The 21,096-nt window shown below is 40.8% G+C and overlaps 1 protein-coding gene across 1 annotated transcript in view; it reads left to right on the forward strand.

Moving 5' to 3' along the window:
* Positions 1–9,850: 9,850 nt before the first annotated feature.
* LOC144677217 (fibrinogen-like protein 1-like protein) overlaps positions 9,851–21,096 on the forward strand; it is a 32,053-nt gene continuing 20,807 nt past the window's right edge. The window contains exon 1 of the mRNA XM_078537401.1: positions 9,851–10,014. Coding sequence (XP_078393527.1) covers positions 9,851–10,014 — 164 coding nt within the window. The remainder of the gene's footprint in view (positions 10,015–21,096) is intronic.

A 21,096-nucleotide genomic window follows, 5' to 3' on the forward strand; every position in this document is an offset into this window, starting at 1 on the left:
AAGCCGGCATGGATTTCTTAAGGGAAAATAATGTATATCTAACTTGTTTGCGTTTTTTGATGAGCTAACAGAGAATTGCTGAGGGTAATGGTGTTGAAGTCATATACATGGGCTTACTTGTGAGCAATGTTAGAGCTTATAGAATAAAAGGGACAGTTACAACATGGATACGAAATTGGCTGAATGACAAGAAACAGAGAGGAGCGGTTGATGGATGTTTTCGGACTAGAGGGAGGTTTATGGTGGAGCTTCTTGGTTCAGTGTTTGGACTCCTGCTCTTCCTGATATAATTAAATGACCTACACCTTGGTGTACAAGGCACAATTTCAAATTTTGGGGATGATACAAAATTGGAAGTATTGTAAACTGTGAGGAGGATAGTGTAGAGCTTCAAAAGGACATAGACAGGTTGAAGTGATTCACTTTAGCAGAATGCAGAGAGACAATATAAATTAAAAAGTATCATTCTAAAGGGGGTGCAGGAGCAGAGGGAACTGTATGTCTATGTGCATAAATTATTGAAGGTGGCAGGACAGGTTGAGAGTACGGTTAATAAAGCATACAGGAGCCTAGAGTACAAAAGCAAGGAAGTTATGTTAAACTTGTGTGAAACATTGGTTCGACCTCAACTGGAGTATTGTGTTCAGTTCTGGGTGCCACATTTTAGGAAGAATGTGAAGGCATTAGAGTGCAAAAAAGATTCACGAAAATGGTTCCATGGATGAGGAATTTCAGTCACATAGACAGATTGGAGAAGTTAGGACTGTTTTCATTGGAGAAGAGAAGGTTAAGAGGAGATTTGATAGCTGTATTCAAAATCATGAGGGGTCTAGACAGAGTAGATAGGGAGAAACTATTCCCATCGGTGGAAGGATCGAGAACCAAAGGGCACAGATTTAAGGTAATTGGCAAAAGAAGCAATGACGACATGAGGGAAAACTTTTTTCATGCAGCGAGTGGTTAGGATCTGGAATGCACTGTTTGGTGGAGGCAGATTCAGTAAAGGCATTCAACAGGTAATTTGATCAGTATCTGAATAGGAAGAATGTGCACGGCTACTAAGAGGTGGGGGAATGACAGTAGGTGAATTGCCCCCTCACAGGGCCAGCACAAACACGATGGGCCAAATATCCTCCTCCTGTGCTGTAGCCATTCTGTGATTCTAGTTTTTTTTTAAATACTTAAAATTTTCCTTTGATTTTGTCATTACATTGATACAACACAAAATTCATTGACATTTAGAAAAGTATGGGCTAATTAATGAAAGACAGCATGGGTGTGTTAAAGGGAAATCCTGTTTGACCAACTTGATCAAGTTCTTTGATGAAGTAACGGGGAGAGAGTTGATAAAGAGAGTGAAGTTGATGTTGAGTATATGGACTTTCCAAAGGGGTATGGCAAAATGGAATATGATAGACATTAGCAAATTTAAAGGCCACAGGATTATTGAGGCACTGGCAGCATAGGTACAAAATGGCTAAGGGACAGAAAGCAGGGAGTAGTGGAGAATGGCTGTTTTCAGACCAGAGGAAAGTGTACAGTGGTGGTCCACAGGGCTCGCTATTAGGACCACAGCTCCTTTCAATATATAATAATGATCTGGACTTGGGTATACAAGACATAATCTCAAAGTTTGCAGATGATATAGAACTCAGAAATGTAGTAAATAATGAGGAAGGTAGCAACGGACTTCAGGAGAACATAGACTGTTGAAATGGGCAGACACATAGGAAATATTATTTAATGTAGAGAAGTGTGAAGTGATATCTTTTAGTCGGAAGTATGAAGAAAGGAATTATGAATTAGATGGTACAATTTTAAAGGGGATGCAGGAATAGAGAGACCTGGGAGTGTATGTACATATATTTTTATAGGAGGCTGTTGTGTTTCCATTTCTTACTATTGAACACAAAGGCACCAAACACTTAAATGGGATTGGTAAACTCAAATGTGGGTTCTTTATTCATGAAGATTAGGTAGCACATATACAATCTTGGAAAGCTCTTGAGAACACATCTTACTTAGATGACTACATACTGCAGACTATCTACCATGTGGTACCTTACATCATTTCCTATCTGGTGATGTATATAAACCATAGCCGCACCTACTTGCAGGGAATCATGGGATATGAGGAAGGGGCGGGAAAATGGTATCAAAGCCCAAGATCAGCCATGATCATATTGAATGGTGGAGAAGGCTTGATGGGCCATATAGTCTACTCTTGCTCCTATTTCTTGGGTTCTTGTATTAAGGTATACCACAAAAGTGGCAGGACAAGTTGAGAAAGTTATTTGTAAAAAACATATGAGGTCCATGGCTTTAATAGTGGAGATATAGAGTACATAAACAAGGAAGTTATGGTAAGCCTTTATGAAATGATGGTTAGGCCACAGCTGGATTATTGTGTTCAATTCTTTGGAATTCTTTGAAGTGTCACTCTGTGTGTATAACTGCAAGTGCTCACACTTAGATATATTTCATTCTTCACAATAAACACAGACTCATTTAAAAGGATATGTGGTCACACGTTTTGATCAATAATCTCTTTCCTAATGCTTTTTTGATCTGAACAGATCAGTAGATGTGACAGTCACTCACTTGGATGAATCATTCTGATGTGTGTTCACTGTGAAACAAACCCAATTTTATGTTTATAAATAAATTAATAATGAATCCATAAATGCCATTTCTAACTTTTCCCTGATATTGAGTGCCCTGGGTCACAGTTTCTTAAAGTTTGCACGAAGCAGTGGTCATTTACAGTTTGACGGTGGCTGACGTTAAAAGTGCTGAATAAATGTATTTTAATAATCAATCTAAATGATCACCACACATTGTTTATTTCCTCATTTGATGGAGTGAGATTTTAATATATTTAATATTTTGTTTATTTTAATTTCCTTTTGAACTGTGAGCTGAGAGAGACACGCAAATATACATTTTAAATTGACAATTGCTCATAAAACATTTAAACCAAAGACTGACAGATTTCTTTTAACTAAGAATGCTTTGAATCGACACAGGTCAGCTGGTTTTGATTTATAATCCATAAACTAATTGCTTCCCACCACTACTTCAAATTTATATCAGTTAACAAATAGTGGAAAGAAATAAGTTTATTCTGAAACTTATAGGGCAGTATTTTATGCTGTCCCTCATGGAGAGTTTGGTGACGAGAGGGCATTTAATTGGGCCCGATGATGGCAGGTTGGGACAATGATGGTGGTGATGTGGGCTGGCCCTTGTCGAAAGGCATTCAGGGCCTGATTGAGAGGCACAGCATCAGGCGGGGCAGGGAGGGTTGTGCTGAGAACACCCACCCCCACCTCACCCAGGCCTTGCTGCAACCCCTACAGCCCTCTGCCCTGTGACCCCCACCTGGCGAAACCTCTCCTGCCACCTCCCTGGTGGCGCTGCTGTTCAGCAGAGCTGCCAGCCTCTGATTGGCTGTTCCCAGCGGGGAGGGATGTACCCTCCCTGGGGTCCTGATCCTGTGGAAGGCTGGCTGGTGACCTCTCAGCTGCCTGATTGGCACATTATACCAGCGGGCCTTCTCGGGGGTGGCAGTGTGGGTCATGCACTAGCTCTGCAGCCAGTGACTGAGAGCCCCGTTGTCGCCCCATAGTCTGACTAAAGTGCCCATTAATCTTATCATCGTGTGCTACAACAAAACGCCTGAAATTTCTAAACGTTAACCTGCACTTGAATCAACAATTCCTTCTTCAGGAAGTAGGTGTCACATGAGGATCATCTGGACATTGCTGGAATGTATTGACAGCCAATTCATAATCTGAATTGTTTACATCCTTCACTTCACCTAGCTACACTGCTGCTGCTCTTATTGTCCATATGTGCACGGCTACAGTGCCCAAGCATGTTAATGAATAACAACAGCAACTTACATTTATTTTGCACTTTTAACATTGTAAAATGTCACAATGAGCTTCACAAAAGCATTCAAGCAGTTTGACACTGAGCCATACAAAGAGGTGATCAAAAAATTGGTCCAAGAGGTAGGCTTTATGGAGCGTCTTAAAGGAGAAAAAAGAGGTAGAGTAGTGGAGAAATGTAGGGCGGGGATTCCAGAGCTTCGGGCCTCAACAGATAAAACACATGGCTGGCAGTGATCACAGAATCACAGAGTGCCTTCGGCCCATCGAGTCTGCACCGACAATTGAGAAACACCTGACCTACCTACCTAATCCCATTTACCAGCACTTGGCCCATAGCCTTGAATGTTATGACGTGCCAAGTGCTCATCCAGGTACTTTTTAAAGGATGTGAGGCAACCCGTCTCCACCACCCTCCCAGCCAGTGCATTCCAGGCCGTCACCACCCTCTGGGTAAAAAAGCTGTTCCTCACATCCGCCCTAAACCTCCTGCCCCTCACCTTGAACTTATGTCCCCTTGTGACTGACCCTTCAACTAAGGGGAACAGCTGCTCCCCATCCACCCTGTCCATGCCCCTCATAATCTTGTACACCTCGATCAGGTCGTCCCTCAGTCTTCTCTGCTCCAACGAAAACAACCCAAGCCTATCCAACCTCTCTTCATAACTTAAATGTTTCATCCCAGGCAACATCCTGGTGAATCTCCTCTGCACCCCCTCCAGTGATGGAGCGATGAAATCAGGAATGCCCAAGAGGCCAGATTTGGAGGATCACAGAAATCTTGGAGGCTTGCAGGACTGGGTGAAGTTACAGAAATTGGAGGAGAGGGGGTCCATGGAAGGAATTGAAAACATGGATTAGAATTTAAAATGGAGGTGTTGCCAGACTTGTAGCCAATATATGTCAGAAAACACAATGGCGTTGGATGAATAGAACTTGGTGTGACAGCAAAGTGTCTATTGAAAGAAGCAAATAATGATTACAAATTTTTAAAAAAAAATTTTATGTCCCCAAAACGAAAACAAGACTAGCATTGTCCAAAAAAGAAATGTTTCCAGCAGCAATTTCAGGTCATTTGTTGACTGCTGATTAATGCAGAGTATTAGGACTCGCTGCTAATCTTCTTGTATTCATGCCCTTTGGACCAACAATTGGCATGGCATCCAAACTCAAATGCCTGCATCATGTGCTTCGATTAATGAGCTCGCACAATTGTCTATTATTTTACATTAATACAATGATATAAATCCCTGATGCAACTGCTTGTAACAGCACCACCAAGTGGTACGAATAGCACATCTCTACAAAAAAAAATGCATTGAACTTCAATCCAGCATGTGCAAGGATCAAGAAGAAAACATGGAAAATAACCCCAGTTGCCAGTAAATCTAAGGTATTACAGGTTGTAAATCTACAACATAAATCTCTTCGCTGGAATTTTATCTTGTTTCTTTCCTCCCTTTTGCACTGGCTTGTTACAGTGAAAATTTAAAATTTTCTATACGGCTCCAAGCTCCAGAAATGTTATATAGGAACATTGAAATTAAGAGCAGGAGTAGGTCATTCGGCCCTTCGAGCCTGATCTGCCATTCAATATGATCGTGGCTGGTCCTCTGTCTCAATGTCAAATGTTGATTGCTCACTGGGTACAATTCCAAGGACAGTGGCATTGTTCATGTATGAGGCATGGTGGTGATTTTTAGGAACCTACTCAACCGTGAATGGCATCATAACCAATCCCAATTATGTCCTTGCTAAACATTGACACGCTTCTCACAGCAGTTACTGAAAACCAGCTAGTCCCAACCAATTTTACACTGGTTGAAAGATCATCTCCAACAATATATCGTAAAAATGTGTTTATTTATTAAATAATTTTCATTGGTTCAAGGAATGTGGCCCAGCATTTATTGCCCATCCTTAATTGCCCTTGAGAAGGTGGCGGTGAGTACCTTCTCAAACTGCTGCAACCCACAGTGCAGTTAGGGGAGGAGTTTCAAAATTTTGATCCAGCGACAATGAAGGAACGACAATATATTTCCAAGTCTGTGACTTGGAGGGGAACATGGAGATTGTGGCGTTTCCTTGAGCTGGCTGCTCTTGTCCTCCTAGTTTGAGTGTGCGAAACTTGGGTCAGAACAACTGTGCTAAACTTAAATAAGGGTAATTACAAAGGAGTGAGGGCAAAGTTGGCTGGAGCAGACTGGGAAAGGAGTTTAGCAGAAAAGACAGTTGATGGAGAATGGCAGATGTTTAAGAAAATAGTTCATGACTCACAACAAAGATATATCCCAGTGAGAAAGAAGGATTCTAGGAAGGGGATAAACCAACCATGGTTAACCAAGGAAGTTAAGGATAGTATCAAATGGAAAGAAAAAACATACAACGTGGCAAAGATTAGTGGTAAGCCAGAGGATTGGGAAAGTTTTAAAATCTAACAAAAGATGACCAAAAAAATAATAAAGAGGGAGAAAATAAACTTTGAGGGTAAACTAGCAAGTAATGTAAAAATGGACAATAAGAGCTTCTTTAAATATATAAAAAGTGAAGAGAGAGGTCAAAATGAACATAGGCCCCTTAGAGAATGAGGCTGGGAAAATAATAATAGGGAACCAGGAAATGGCAGAGGAGTTGAATAAATACTTTGGATCAGTCTTCATGATAAAAGACACTAATAGCATTCCAAAAATACTAAATAATCAAGGGGAAAAAGGGGTGGAGAAAATAAGCACAATAACTATCATGAGAGAAAAAGTGCTAGGGAATCTAATGGGGCTAAAGGCCGATAAGTCCCTTGGACCTAATGGGTTGCATCCTAGAATATTAAAGGAAGTCGCTATACAAATAGTGGATGCACTGGTAGTAATCCATCCAGAAAAAGACCCATTTATTCCCACTCTCTGTTTCCGGTCTGTCAACCAATTCTCAATCCATGCCAGTATATTACTCCTGATCCCATGTGCTTTAATTTTTCCTACTAGACTCTTAAATAGGACCTTATCAAAATTCTTCTTGAAACCAAATACACCACATCCACTGGTTCTCCCTTATCTATTCTACTAGTTACATACTCAAGTAACTCCAGTTGATTAGTTAAGCATCATTTCCCTTTCATAAACCCATGCTGACTTTGGCTAATCCTGTTAACATGGATAGAGGATTGGCTAACTGATAGAAGACTGAGAGTTGGGATAAGTGGGGCATTTTCAGGATGGCAACCTGTAACTAGTGGAGTGCCACAGGGATCAGTGCTGGGGCCACAACTATTTACCATACATATTGATTTAGATGAGGGAAGTGAATGTACTATCGCCAAGTTTAGGATGACACAAAAATAGGTGGGAAGGCAAGTGATGAGGATGACATAAAGAGTCTACTGAGAGATATAGACAGGTTAAGTGAGTAGGCAAAAACTTGGCAGATGGAATATAATGTGGGAAAGTGTGAGGTTATGCATTTTGGCAGGAAAAATAAAGGAGCTGAATAGTATTTAAATGGAGAAAAACTGCAGAAAGGTACAGCACAGAGGGATTTGGGAGACTTCATGCATGAATCCCAAAAAGCTAACATACAGGTAATAGGGAAGGCAAATGGAATGTTGGCCTTTATTTCAAAAGGAATGGAGTATAAAAATAGGGAAGTCTTGCTAAACCTATAGAAGGCACTAGTTAGACCACACCTAGGATACTGTGAACAGTTTTGTTCCCCTTATCTAAGGAAAGATTTCCTGGCATTGAACCAGAAAAGGTTCACTAGGTTGATCCCAGGTATGGAGGGATTTTCTTATGAGGAGAGGTTGAGTAGGTTGGGCCTGTACTCATTGGAGTTTAGAAGAATGAGAGGCAACCTATTGAAACATATAAGATTCTTAGGGTAGATGCTGAGAAGTTGTTTCCCCTTCTGGGAGAGTCTAGGATCAGAGGGAAAAATCTCAGAATAAAGGATCGCCCATTTAAGACAGATGAGGAGGAATTTCTTCTCTTAGGGTTAGTGAATCTGTGGAATTCTTTACTGCAGAGGGCTGTGGAGGCTGGGTCATTAAATATATTCAAGGCTGAGATAGACAGATTTATTAATCAGTAAGGGAATCAAGGGTTATGGGGAAAAGGCAGTAAAGTGGAGTTGAGGATTATCAGATCAGCCATGATCTGATTGAATGGTGGAGCTGACTCAATGGGCCAGATGGCCTACTTCTGCTCCTACGTCTTATGGTCTTATGGTCATGAGTTCAGGAGGTGCTGCTGAAGAAGCCTAAGTGAGTTCTTGCAGTGCATCTTGTGGATGGTACGCACTGCTGCCACTGTGCATCGGTGGTGGAAGGCATTAATGTTTAAGATGGAGGACGCATGCTGCTTTCTCATGGATGGTCTCAAGCTTCTTGATTGTTATCTCAATTGTATAGTCTTCCCTAGCAACAGAAGTGGTCCCAATGTCCCAGGAATCTGAAACCCTCCTTTCTACACGCTTCTTCCAGCTACTCATTGATAATCCTAACTTTTTTCTCCATCTGATCTAATGCGTGACAGTGGGGGTAATCCAAAGATTAAACCCCTGTTGGTTCCAATCTTTAATCTGGGATTTAACTCCTTAAAATCCCTTAGTAAAACCTTAGATATTCTCCTATCCATGTCATTGGTTGCCATAATAAGCATAACCCCTGGAAGCTCACTCTCCCATTCCACAATTGTCATTGCAATGCAAAAGAACTATAACGTAAACAAAAATATTTTAAGATATTTCTGAGAGATGTGATAAGGTGTTATATAAATGTATTTTTTGAGAGAGAGAGAATTGTCTAAATAATACTGTAGAAAATTTAAAACAATCACTAATGAACTCAACATATATGATCCTTCTTATTGGATGAGACCTTCAGTTCTTTTAAGAAATAAAGGACGTGCATTTCAAAACCTCTGGATTTCCCAATGTGTTTCACCATCAGCTATATTTTTAAGTACAGTTGCAGTTGTTTTGTAGGCAATTTGCACATGTGAGATCCCACAAACAACAATAAGATAAATGAAAAAATGAAAGCTGGTGTTGTTGAGATGAATATTGGCCGAATCCGGGAGAATCTCTTACCCTTCTTTAAAATATTACCTTGGGATCTTTTAGGTCCTCTTGGACAGTCAGATCAGGTCTTGGTTCAACACTTCATTTGCTAGACACATTTTAATATTTATGCTCTTTTCATCCTTTTCAAGGCAAAGTATGCCACCTAGGGTAAGGATTGATGACAGCTCTCTCTCAGCTAACATCCAATCGTGGCTCTCATACTTCTTGGAAGCATAGACATTTTGTTGGCATGAGCACATCACAAAATTTTCACAGTCAGCATGCTGCGGATCTCTTGGAGAACAACCAGTGGCCATTTAAAAGAGCATATGGCATTGTGATTGTACTGCAGGGTGCTTTGCAACGAATCAAGATTCCTGGTGACTTTTCAATTTTAGGCAGGGAGGCCTGTAAGGTCACTAGTCAGACTTGCTTGAAAGAATTATGTAAATTAATCTGTTGGCTGTAACTGTGACTCAAATAGTTACAGACGGATGATCAGCAGCATTTCCATTAATAGCATAAGGATGCTTCAGGCCTCTTCCTGCTGTTGCTGCAGTTGTATTAAAACTGAGATCAGGCTGGCATGCAGAGTGGGTCGTAAGCAACTTTGCCTTTAATGTTATGTGGGCTGCCAACAAATGGCAGACGTTTTCTGTGGGTGAATTATTGTACATACTCACGTAGAAGTTGAATTTTTGAGATTTTTTTGGGGGTCGGGGGGGGGGGGGGCGGCGCCAGAAGTCATGAGGTCAGCTTTTACATGGGTAATGTTTTTGAGGGGTTGACATGTGTTTGATTTGGGCCCAAGTGAAATCCAAAAAGGGCTTTGATCCCTGAAAAACGTGATTTGACTTTTAAACAAGCTATACGAACAATTACCGTTTTTCAGGCCAAAAATCATGGGGTTGACCTTACATGGGATCAACTTTTACACATGTGCATACAGAAGTAAAAACAATTTGAAAGACATCTATGAGGTACCAAAAACCAGTATACAGCTTGTAACCACTGAGAATCATTTACAAGAAGTTGTGAGTAAATATGCTCTGGAAAAATATACCAGGTATATTTCCACTATTAATCCACTATTAATGTCCTTCATCAACTTCAAGGGGAGAATTTAATAAATTAAAGAGGGATTTTACAACTGGGAAATGCTGTTGAATTTAACCTGCTAAGTTGAATGCAATTGAGTTCTACATGACAATTCAATCTTTGCAGATGTCAGCTAACCAATTAATTCCAGGTCATAAATGCTATACATCAGGGAACCATGTTGGCCCCATTCATGTTTATTACTGTAATTAAGTACTTCTGGTACAAACTTGGATCTCTATTCTACACTCACAGATTCAGGCAGCAATAATGATGCCAAAATCAATTTGAGAGCAACATGGAGAGGTCCCCGGACTGATTCATTTTCAACTCTTAATACTGAAAGAAATGCATAGCAAACTATCTCAGGTCAAGAATTGAATTATTACAAGAAGACCACTATCATTCACTCAGCCTTCATACATTTAAATAGAAAAGTTAGGAAGTCCAGTGCAAGTGTATCATTTGTTGGGAAAAATGGCCACCAACACAATTCTCATCAAAATACTTTGGGTTTTCCTTACTAAAAACATGCAAACTCAACATAATTTATAGATCTGATATGGGTTCATTAGAAAGGAGATTTTCCACAAGAAATCAAAATATACAAATGCTAACTTTACAAGACATAGCAGTGGACTTTTACTTCTGGTGGTAGTGTTAAATGGGAAGTAATGGATTGTCTGTCTGTTATAAACTCCACACAATCTTTCTTTCTTTCTGTTGCAAATGATTTGAATAATGCAATGGTTGAATCATGCCTCAATAACAATGGGAATTCTCTACAGCTGGAATTGTAAGTCATTCTGAGTGGGTACACGCTTTTTTTTTGTATCTCATAGATGTCTTTCAGATTAAGTTTATTCATTCAACCAGAGAAAACTTCTGCCATTTGTTTCTTATGCCTATGTAAATTGGCACAATTCTATTCAGTGGACAGGTTTGTGCCCCTTGATCACAATAGACAAGAGGCCAATTATTCTACTTATGGAAACCCAAGTCCTCTTCGGCCATGAACCGTGCTGATGAGTTTAGTTTTGTATTGTTTTATTGTTCTAGATTACATACATTTATCTTGTGTGTCATGATGTTTTATACAAAACATAGTAGTGCAGTATTTCAAGAGTTTAGAGGTTAAATAAACTGTTGCAGCACTTTCATTTTGAGTGGTTTGAATTGTTTAATGTGGTGTTACTGGACCTGTACCAATGGAAACCTTCTATTAACCTTGCAGGGAAAGATGGGAGGGAAGGTGTTGATTCTGGATTCTGGATGCTATTGATCCCAGAAATTCTTGAAGCATTTGTTGAGTACTTTCTAAGCTCTTCATGATCTCACTCAAGTTTCTTCCTTTTCATGGGATTGTCCTAGATCTCCATTGACTTCATACCAGATCCTCTTACCATGATTCTTAGAATTCTTACTCAGTTAACTCTCCCAGCTCCTGTTTATTTTCTTTTACTCCGTTGCTTGATATGAGTTATTTATTTGTAATTGTATATTAATTGAATGTTTAATTGTATTCAGGTAATGGACATTAACTGGAGATTCACTTGCGCTATACATAGGAGCACTAATTTGTTAACTAGTTTTACTCAAAGAGTATATATAGGAGCAAACTGAAACTTTGTTTGTTGAGTTTGGAGGTGCATTTTTCTAATGTGCATCCCCTATTACACTCCAGTTCTTCACTGTCTTGCTATTTGGAATTGAGCAATATTAGCTCAGCTAATTCATGCCATCATTTCTTGGAGCTGGTGCTCACATTTTACTTGGTCCCATGTACTTCCTGAAGCATTGCTTACACACTCATTTCCGGAGATCTTTTCTGTTCTTTCATTAAGTACAATTTCTTCTCCAAGTTAAAAGATAATAAAAACTTCCTTTTAAGAAAGTGTTGTTTTATGATCTGTGTACAGCGATCATTTTGTTATGGAGAATAAGGATGATTTTGGACTTTTGGGAAAAGTGGATGTAAGGTGGTTCCATGAGGACAACACTTCACATATTGTAAGGAGTGGGAAGCTGACCTTGGAAATGTAACGTTGTCCATAGCAGAATTATGCCTCCCTGCTACCCACCACCACCACAAAAATAACTGTATGAGATGCTCTTTGGAAAGAGCAATAATTGGGACAAATAGGAGCTCTCAACCTCTAAAAAGCCTCTCTGGAAACTGAAAAATGAGACTTGTGTAGTCAGGTTCTAGTCTAAATTATGGCTTTTCTGGCAGACTCCTGTTATGGCAGGAGTACACCTGAAGGCCTTTAACTTTGATAAATCAAGTCTCTATCTGCCTGTAGGCATAAAAGTTATGACAGTCCTTGGGTCCTGAGCAACATTAACCTTAACTGACACCGCCAAATACAATTGTTTTGGTTATGCATTCAAATGCTCTTTGTGGAACATTCTTCTTCTTTTGGCTTCTGCCATTTTACTTGGGGTTGCCACAATGCTGGATGATCACGTTTCTCTACGTCCTCCCGTCAGTCACCCATTACTCTTCCAATCCCATTGTGTTTAAGTCTCTCATCACCGCATCTTTCCATCTGGTCTTGGGCCTTCCTCTTCTTCTTGCTGGCACTCCCATCTCCATCACTCACCTCACCACATTTCCTCTCTCTCTCTCTCTCTGCAACAGATGACCGTACCATTTTAATCTCTTCTCAGCTACATTCTTTGATGCTCCCACAATCTTCACTGACCCTTTGATGTGCTGATTCCTGATTTTGTCCTTTCTTGTTACTCCACACATCCGCACCTCATTAGTACCCGGTCATTGTTTGTCTCTTCTTGATGTTGTCGAAGTTTCTGTACTATATAACAAGGCCCATCTCATGACTGTCTTGTAGATTCTTACTTTCAGTTTCGGTGATAATTTTCCATTACATAACAGTCCACAGCCCAGTTTTGTGTTGTCAGCAAACTTGGAAATATTGCACTAAGATAAAAGCAACAAACTGCGGATGCTGGAAATCCAAAACAAAAACAAAAATAGCTGGAAAAACTCAGCAGGTCTGACAGCATCTGCGGAGAGGAACACTGTTAACGTTTCGAGTCCATATGACTCTTCAACGGAACTAAGGAAAAATAGAAAAGAGGTGAAATATAAGCTGGTTTAAGAGGGGGTGGGACAGGTAGAGCTGGATAGAGGGCCAGTGATAGGTGGAGATAACCAAAAGATGCCATAGACAAAAGGGCAAAGAGGTGTTGAAGCTGGTGATATTATCTAAGGAATGTGATAATAAAGGTACAGATAGCCCTAGTGGGTATGCGGTGGGGGGAAGGGATCGAAATAGGCTAAAAGGCAGAGATAAAACAATGGGTGGAAATACATTTAAAAATAATGGAAATAGGTGGGAAAAAAATAATCTATATAAATTATTGGAAAAAAGGGGGATTGGAAAAGGGTGGGGATGGAGGAGAGAGTTCATGATCTAAAATTATGGAACTCAATATTCAGTCCGGAAGGCTGTAAAGTGCCTAGTCAGAAGATGAGGTGCTGTTCCACCAGTTTGCGTTGAGCTTCACTGGAACAATGCAGCAGGCCAAGGACGGACATTGGGCATGTGAGCAGGGTGGAGTGTTGAAATGGCAAGCGACAGGGAGGTCTGGGTCATGCTTGCATTTGGTTTCCTCGTCCAAGTCATTTATATATATTGTGAAAAGCTGGGGCCTAAGCACTGATCCCTGTGGTACACCGCTAGTCACTGCCTGCCATCGGGAAAAAGACCCATTTATTCCCACACTCTGTTTCTGGTCTGTCAACCATTTGTCTTCGCTAATCTTTATCTCTTCACATAGTTATAGAAACTTTTACAGTCAGTTTTTATGTTCCCTGCAAGTATACTCTCATACTCCATTTTCCCCTTCTTGATCAATCTTTTTGTCCACTTTTGTTTAATTCTAAACTGCTCCCAATCCTCAGGCTTGCTGCTTTTTCTGGCAATTTTATATGTCTTCTTTTTGGATCTAATACTATCCTTAATTGCTTTTGTAATCCATGGTTGAGCCACCTTTCCTGTTTTATTTTTGCACCAGACAGGAATGAATAATTGTTGTAATTCATGCATACGTTCCTTAAATATCAGTCATTGCCAATTTACCGTCAACCCTTTTAGTAAGGTTCTCCAATCCGTCATTGCCAACCCACGCCTCATACCCTCGTAGTTCCCTTTATTTAGATTTATGACCCTAGTTTCGGATTCAACTTCTTCACTCTCCATCTTAATGAACAATTCTATCATTTTGTGGTTGCTCTTCCCCAAGGGACCCCACACAACAAGATTGTTAATTAATCCTTTCTCATTGCACAATACCAAGTTTAGGACAGCCTGCTCTCTCATTGGTTCCTCAATGTATTGGTCTAAAAAACCATCACATACACACTCCAGGAAATCCTCCTCCACAGTATTATTGCTAGTTTGGTTTGTCCAATCTTTATGTAGATTAAAGTCACCCATGATCACAGTTGTACCCTTGTTGCATGCATCTCTAATTTCCTGTTTAACGCCTTCCTTTACAACTCCGTTATTGTTTGGGGGCCTATAGACAACCCCCACCAACATTTTCTGCCCCTTTGTGTTTCTAATCTCCACCCAAACAGATTCCACATCATGATTTTCCGAGTTAATATCCTTGCTTGCTATTGCATTGATATCCTCCTTTACTAACAGTGCTACCCCACCTCCTTTCCCTAGTTGTCTGTGCCTTCCTAAATATTGAATACCCCTGGATGTTTAGTTCCCATCCTTGGTCACCCTACAGCTATGTCTCTGTAATTGCAACTATATCATAGCTGTTTATATCTATTTGCACTGTTAATTCACCTTATTGCAAATGCTCCGCGCATTAAGATACAATGCCTTAAACATTTGTCTTTTTAACTTTGTTAGTCATCTTAGCTTTATTTTGCACTATGATCCCATTTGTTTATCGTCCTTGTTTTTTCTGCCTTCCACTTTTGCTCCTTACTTTTCTGTCTTTCATTTCTATCTTTGTTTCCCCCTCCTCTGTATCCCTGCTCAGGTTCCTATCCCCCTGTAATTCTAGTTTAAACCCTCCCGACAGCACTAGCAAAGACTCCCCCCCGACCCGCAACCCCCCCCCCCCCCTCCCCACCCCTCAAGGACATTGGTCCGGTCCTGCCCAGATGCAACTGGTCCCACCTTCCCCAGCTTCCCCAGAACAGGTCCCAATGTCCCAGGAATCTGAATCTGTCCCCTCTACACTATTTCTTCAGCCACGTATTCATCCAACATATTCTGTTATTTCTGCTCTCGCTAGCACATGGCACTGGTAGTAATCCTGAGATTGCTACCTTTGAGGTCCTACTTTTTAATTTATGTCCTAACTCCCTATATTCAGCTTGTAGGACCTCATCCCTTTTTTCCCCTATGTCGTTGGTACCAACATATACCATGTACACTGGCTGTTCACCCTCCCCCTTCAGAATGCCCTGCAGCCTCTCCGAGACATCCTCAACCCTGGCACCAGGGAGGCAACATACCATCCTGGAGTCTCTTTTGCGGCTGCAGAAGTGCCTGTCTGTACCCCTCACTATTGAATCCCCCATCACTATAGCCCTGCCACTCTTCTTCCTCCCCTCTTGTGTAGCAGAGCCACCCGTGGTGCTATGGACTTGGCTCCTGTTGCTTTCCCCTGAGAAGTCACCTCCCCCACAGTATCCAAAATGGTTTATCTGTTAGAGAGGGGGACAGCCAGAGTGGACTCCTGCACTACCTGCCTTCCTCTACTCTGCCTGGTGGTCAGCCATCCCCTTTCTGCCTCTTCAGTCTTTACCTGCAGTGTGACTACCTCACTGAACGTCCTGTCCACGACAATCTGAGCATCACAGATGCTCCACAGTGAATCCACCAGTAGCTCCAGCTGTGAAATGCAGTTAGCCAGTAGCTGCACACTTCCTGCACACATGGTCGCCAGGGACACTGGAAGTGTGCATGACTTCCCACATAGTGCAGGAGGAGCATATCACAGGTGCAAGCTCTGCTGCTTAGACTTCCCTTTAGATTAAGCTCATTAGTAACTCCTTTTAAAGAATACTAACTGCGCTAGAGGCCTTATTCCATTGCAAATACTCCCACTACAGTCCAAAGTCCTCACCTTATTTTGTTTAAGCTAATGGACTGCAGCAGTTTAATTAGTAGAAAAAGTAGAAGTAGAAGTACTCACCTGACTCTACTTACCAATCAGCTGCCTCCCCTGCGCCGTGTCACTTTTTGAATCATGATGTCACTTCAAACTCCACCGCGTGAAGGTCTTGAGAGTACGCCTCTCCTCTCCGGACTTGGCTTCTGTTTCTCGTACCCTTTTATACTTGACCAGGAGCTAGTTAAGGTCAGTGAGCACAGGGGTGAAAGGTGAACGGGATTTGGTGTGAGTTAAGACATGGACAGCAGAGCTTTGGATGAGTTCAAGTTTATGGAGGGTAAAATGTGGGAGATCAGCCAGGAGTGCTTTGGGATAGTCACTCCAAAAGGGAACAGAGGCTTGAATGAAGGTTTCACCAGAAGATGAGCTGAGACAGGGAAAAAGTCTGGCAATCTTATGGAGGTGGAAATACGTGGTCTTAGTGATGCAACGAATATGAGGTTAGAAGCTTATCTGAGGGTCAGTTGTGACACCGAGATTGTGATCAGATTAGCTTAATATCAGGCTGTTGCCAGCAAGAGGGATAGAGTCAGAAATTAGGGAATGGAGTTTGGATTGAAAAAATGGCTTCAGTCTTCCCAATATTTAATTGGAGGAAATTCCTGCTCAGTGCCAGATGTTGGATAAGAATTCTGATAGTTTAACAATAGTGAAGGAGTCAAGAGAGGTGGTGGTGAGTTAGAGCTTGGTTTTGTCAGTGTACATGTGAAGACTAACGCTGTGCATTTGGATGATGCTGCTGAGGACCAGCGTATAGATGAGAAATAGGAAGGGGTTAAAGGTAGATCCTTGGTGGATGTGTTCTGATGCTGCAGATGATGTGTGCCAGGGAGACCAAATCCACAAGGGAAACTTGTCCACGCTATCAACACAGTTTTGCAATTTGTATTTATTATGAGAAGGTGTGCACTGTATTCAGAAGTAATGAATCCACCAAGACCTTTAGAGATTTTAAAAATTAAATTAAAATATTTATTAACAAAATAAAAGATTTCAAGAGAATACATAAGACTACAATTAGTTACTACAATAACAACTCCTAAAATTCCCAATTAACCTGACTCCCTTAACAAGCCCCCTTTAAGGCAACAGTCCCAAATAGATTTTAGATTTAAAACAAAACCAACAAGTTAACACAGTACCCACTTGACAGTGGAATTCTAAATGGCTTTCCCCAACTTCAGTTAATTTAAATAGCAGACTTACGAACAAATGGCTGGAGGCTTAAGGCTGTTTCACACACTCCTGTTAGACCTTAGATAGGCCTCTCCTCACATAGCCTTTCATTCTCCTCTATATATGTTCCTCTATCTTTAATATGTAAATTTTATTGTTCCATATGTCTTTGAAACTGTACCTTTCTCATAATATAAAAACTTTCATGTTGCCAATATTGTCAGTAACCTTTGGGAAAAATAAACACTCTTTAGCCTTGCATATCTGGCTAGTTGTAAACAGACTAACATCCATTTGAAATCTAAAAAAATCCCTTCACTTATCTAAAAATACAAATCCCTTCACACCTTACATGCTAAGCCAGCATCCATGTTTACTCATTAGCATTTCGAACACATTTCTACACCTAACTTCTTTTGATGATTTCAAGATTGTAGTCTACTTGACTCCAAATGTAATTAAATCACACAGATAGAGACAACTTTACTTTCACCCATAAACCTACTTCACAATAAACCAGAAAAATATTCTAAAAATTATTATGCTTTTGTAACAGATGCCAGAGTAAACAGGAAGCGGGAAGAGATGCCATTACATGTGATTCTTTGGATTAGATAGATAAGAATAAATCACAGAGGGTTGGGAGAAGGTTACAGAGATAGGGAGGGGGCAAGGCAAAGCTGGGATTTGAAAGCAAGGATGAGCATTTTAAAATCATGCGTTTGCTTATCTGGGAGCCAGCTTAGGTAAGCAAGCGCAGGGTTGATGGGTAAACAGGATTTGGTGTGAGTTAGGGCATGGGCTTCAGAGCTTTGGATGATCAAGTTTAAAGAGAGGAGAACTTGGGAGGCCAGCCAGGAGCCTGTTGGAATAGTCAAGTCTAGAGGTAAAAGTGACCTGGATTGAGTGTTTCAGGAGCAGATGAACTGAGACATGGGTGGAATCAGGTGATATTATGGAGGCATTAATAGGAGGTGTTAGTGATGGTGTAGATCTGTGCTCGGAAGCTTGACACCAAGTTTGCAAACAGGTTGCTTCAGCCTCAGACAGTTGTCAGGAGACAGATGCAGTCAATGGCTAGGGAATGGTATTTGTGGTGAGACCAAAGACAATAGTTTCAGGTTTCCAAATATTTAGTTGGAGGAAATTTCTGCCCATTCAGTGCTGGTTGTTGGACAATCAGTCTGATAGTTTAGGGAACCAGAGAGGTGGCCATGAGGTAGAGCTGGGTGAAGGTAAATAAAAGGGGGACACATGTTGAAATGAGAAGGAAGAGAGAAGTTGTGTGTTTCCCAGATGTGCAACCCAGCCTCTACGTTAGGTGAGTTTTTGAATATGCAGCACGTGCAGAGCTTGTGTTGGTAGTGTGCTTGCTGCTTCCATTCATCCATCATGCTTCTTCTATCGATGCCACTTCCGTGTTGTTCCTCATAGCCGGATGCCTCTTATCAAAAAGGGCAAACCTATCTGCAACAGCAGGGGACATTTTCAGCTGCATTCAGAAATGCCATCACTGTAGTAGTTCTTGTTGCATCCATTTCTTCAGTAGCTGTCCAGTTTTAAGGCAACATTTAGTCTAGATACCCTACCCCCTTGACTGCACCCCCTGTACTACCCACGCCTCTTTTGCTGTGCTCCGAGGGGACTGCAATAATGTGTGAATGAGCTGATCTTGCATTACCACCAGGGATCAACTCAGTGAACTCCAGACACATTCAATGCCTGAAGAGCCATGGTCACTCTATTATGCAAGCTGAGCCTTGATATTAGCATCCATACATTTAACTGTCAATGGATTCCCAAAGGCTTTGATGCTACTTTGAAGTATTATTTGTTGGGTGGGCATGTTAAGTTAGACATTTGTGGAAAAAAATAACTGATAAAAAATCAAGGATGGATTAAAGATATCTATGGGGAGTTGTCTCTCAGAGGAATGCTCTGTATTTAACGTACAGTATTACGCCATATTTAACCAGCATAAGAAAATAATTATAAGGCGACAAAGTGCTGAGATACATTTGCCACCAGATGGCACCATTCACCTGAACTATTTTCACTATTTTGATATATTGCAATCAGACCTATTCATTGAACTGCAGCAATTAATATGGGCAGCATTACATTTGCCATAATTAAAGGTTGCTACTTTAATTAAATCTGAATTAAAATATGAGAATTAAGAGAAGGTATGACAGTCCCATGGACAAAACTACAGTATCTCTGTATAATTTTTCCAGCAAAAAACAACACATATTAACAAAAATGGAAAAAAAGACTTGCATTTATGTTGCATCTTTTATGACCACAGGACATCCCAAAGCACTGTACAGCCAATAAAGTACTTTTGCAGTGTAGTAACTATTGTAGGGAATGAGACAGCTAATTTGCACACAGTATCCCGTGCTTTTCTTCAAAATAGTGCCATGGGATGTTTTACATTCACCTGAGAGAACAGTTGGGGCCTCAGTTTAACACCTTGAACATATATAAGAATATACGAACTAGGAGTAGGTGTAGGCCATTCAGCCCTTCGAGCCTACTCCACCACTCAATAAGGTCAACTCCGCATTCCTACCTACCCCCAATAACCTTTCACCGCCTTGCTTATCATGAATCTATCTAGCTCTGCCTTAAAAATATTCAAAGACTCTGCTTTCACTGTCTTTTGAGGAAGAGAGTTCCAAGGAATTATGACCCTCTGAGAGAAAAAAATTCTCCTCATCTCTGTCTTAAATGGGCGACCCTTTATTTTTAAACAGTGACCCCTAGTTCTAGATTCTCCCACAAGAGGAAAGATCCTTTCCACATCCACCCTGTCAAGACCCCTCATATGTTTCAATCAAGTCAGCCCTTACTCTTCTAAATTCCAGCAGATACACTTAGCCTGTTCAACCTTCCCTCATAAGACCCATTCCAGGTATTAGTCTAGTCCCTTTGTAGCCTCCTTATGCCCTCTTCATAACTTACTTACCTAGCTATCTTTGTGTCATCAACAAATTTAGCAAACATACTTTCAGTTACTTCATCCAAGTCATTTATATATATTGTAAAAAACTGAGACCCCAGCACTGATCGCTGTGGCACACCACTCGTTACGTCTTGCCAATCAGAAAATGACCCATTTATGCCTACTCTCTGTTTCCTGTTAGCTTGCCAATCTTCTATCCATGCCAATACGTTACCCCCTACACTATGAGCTTTTATTTTCCGCAATGATCTTTGATGTGGCACCTTATCAAATGCTTTCCGGAAATCCAAGTACAGTACACCCACCGGTTCCCCTTCATCCACAGCACGTGTTACTTCTTCAAAGAACTCCAATAAACTTGTTAAATGTGATTTCCCTTTCACAAAACCATGTTGACTCTGCCTGATTACCTTGACTTTTTCCAAGTGTCATGCTATAACGTCCTTACTAATAGCTTCTACCATTTTCCCTAAGACAGATGTTAAGCTAACTGGCCTGTCTTTTCCTGCTTTCTGTCTCCCTGCCTTTTTGAATAAAGGAGTTAGATTTGCTATTTTCCAACCTAACGGAACCTTCACCGAATCTAGAGAAATTTGGATAATTAAAACCAATGTATCAACTATCTCACTAGCCACTTCTTTTAAGACCCAAGGATGAAATCCATTGGCCCGCAGCTCCAACATTTTGTTCAGTACCACTTTCTTCTGATTGTAATTTCCTTGAGTTCCTCCCTCC

Source organism: Cetorhinus maximus, unplaced genomic scaffold (genome assembly GCF_964194155.1).
Source record: "Cetorhinus maximus unplaced genomic scaffold, sCetMax3.hap1.1 HAP1_SCAFFOLD_2312, whole genome shotgun sequence".
Lineage (NCBI taxonomy): Eukaryota > Metazoa > Chordata > Chondrichthyes > Lamniformes > Cetorhinidae > Cetorhinus > Cetorhinus maximus.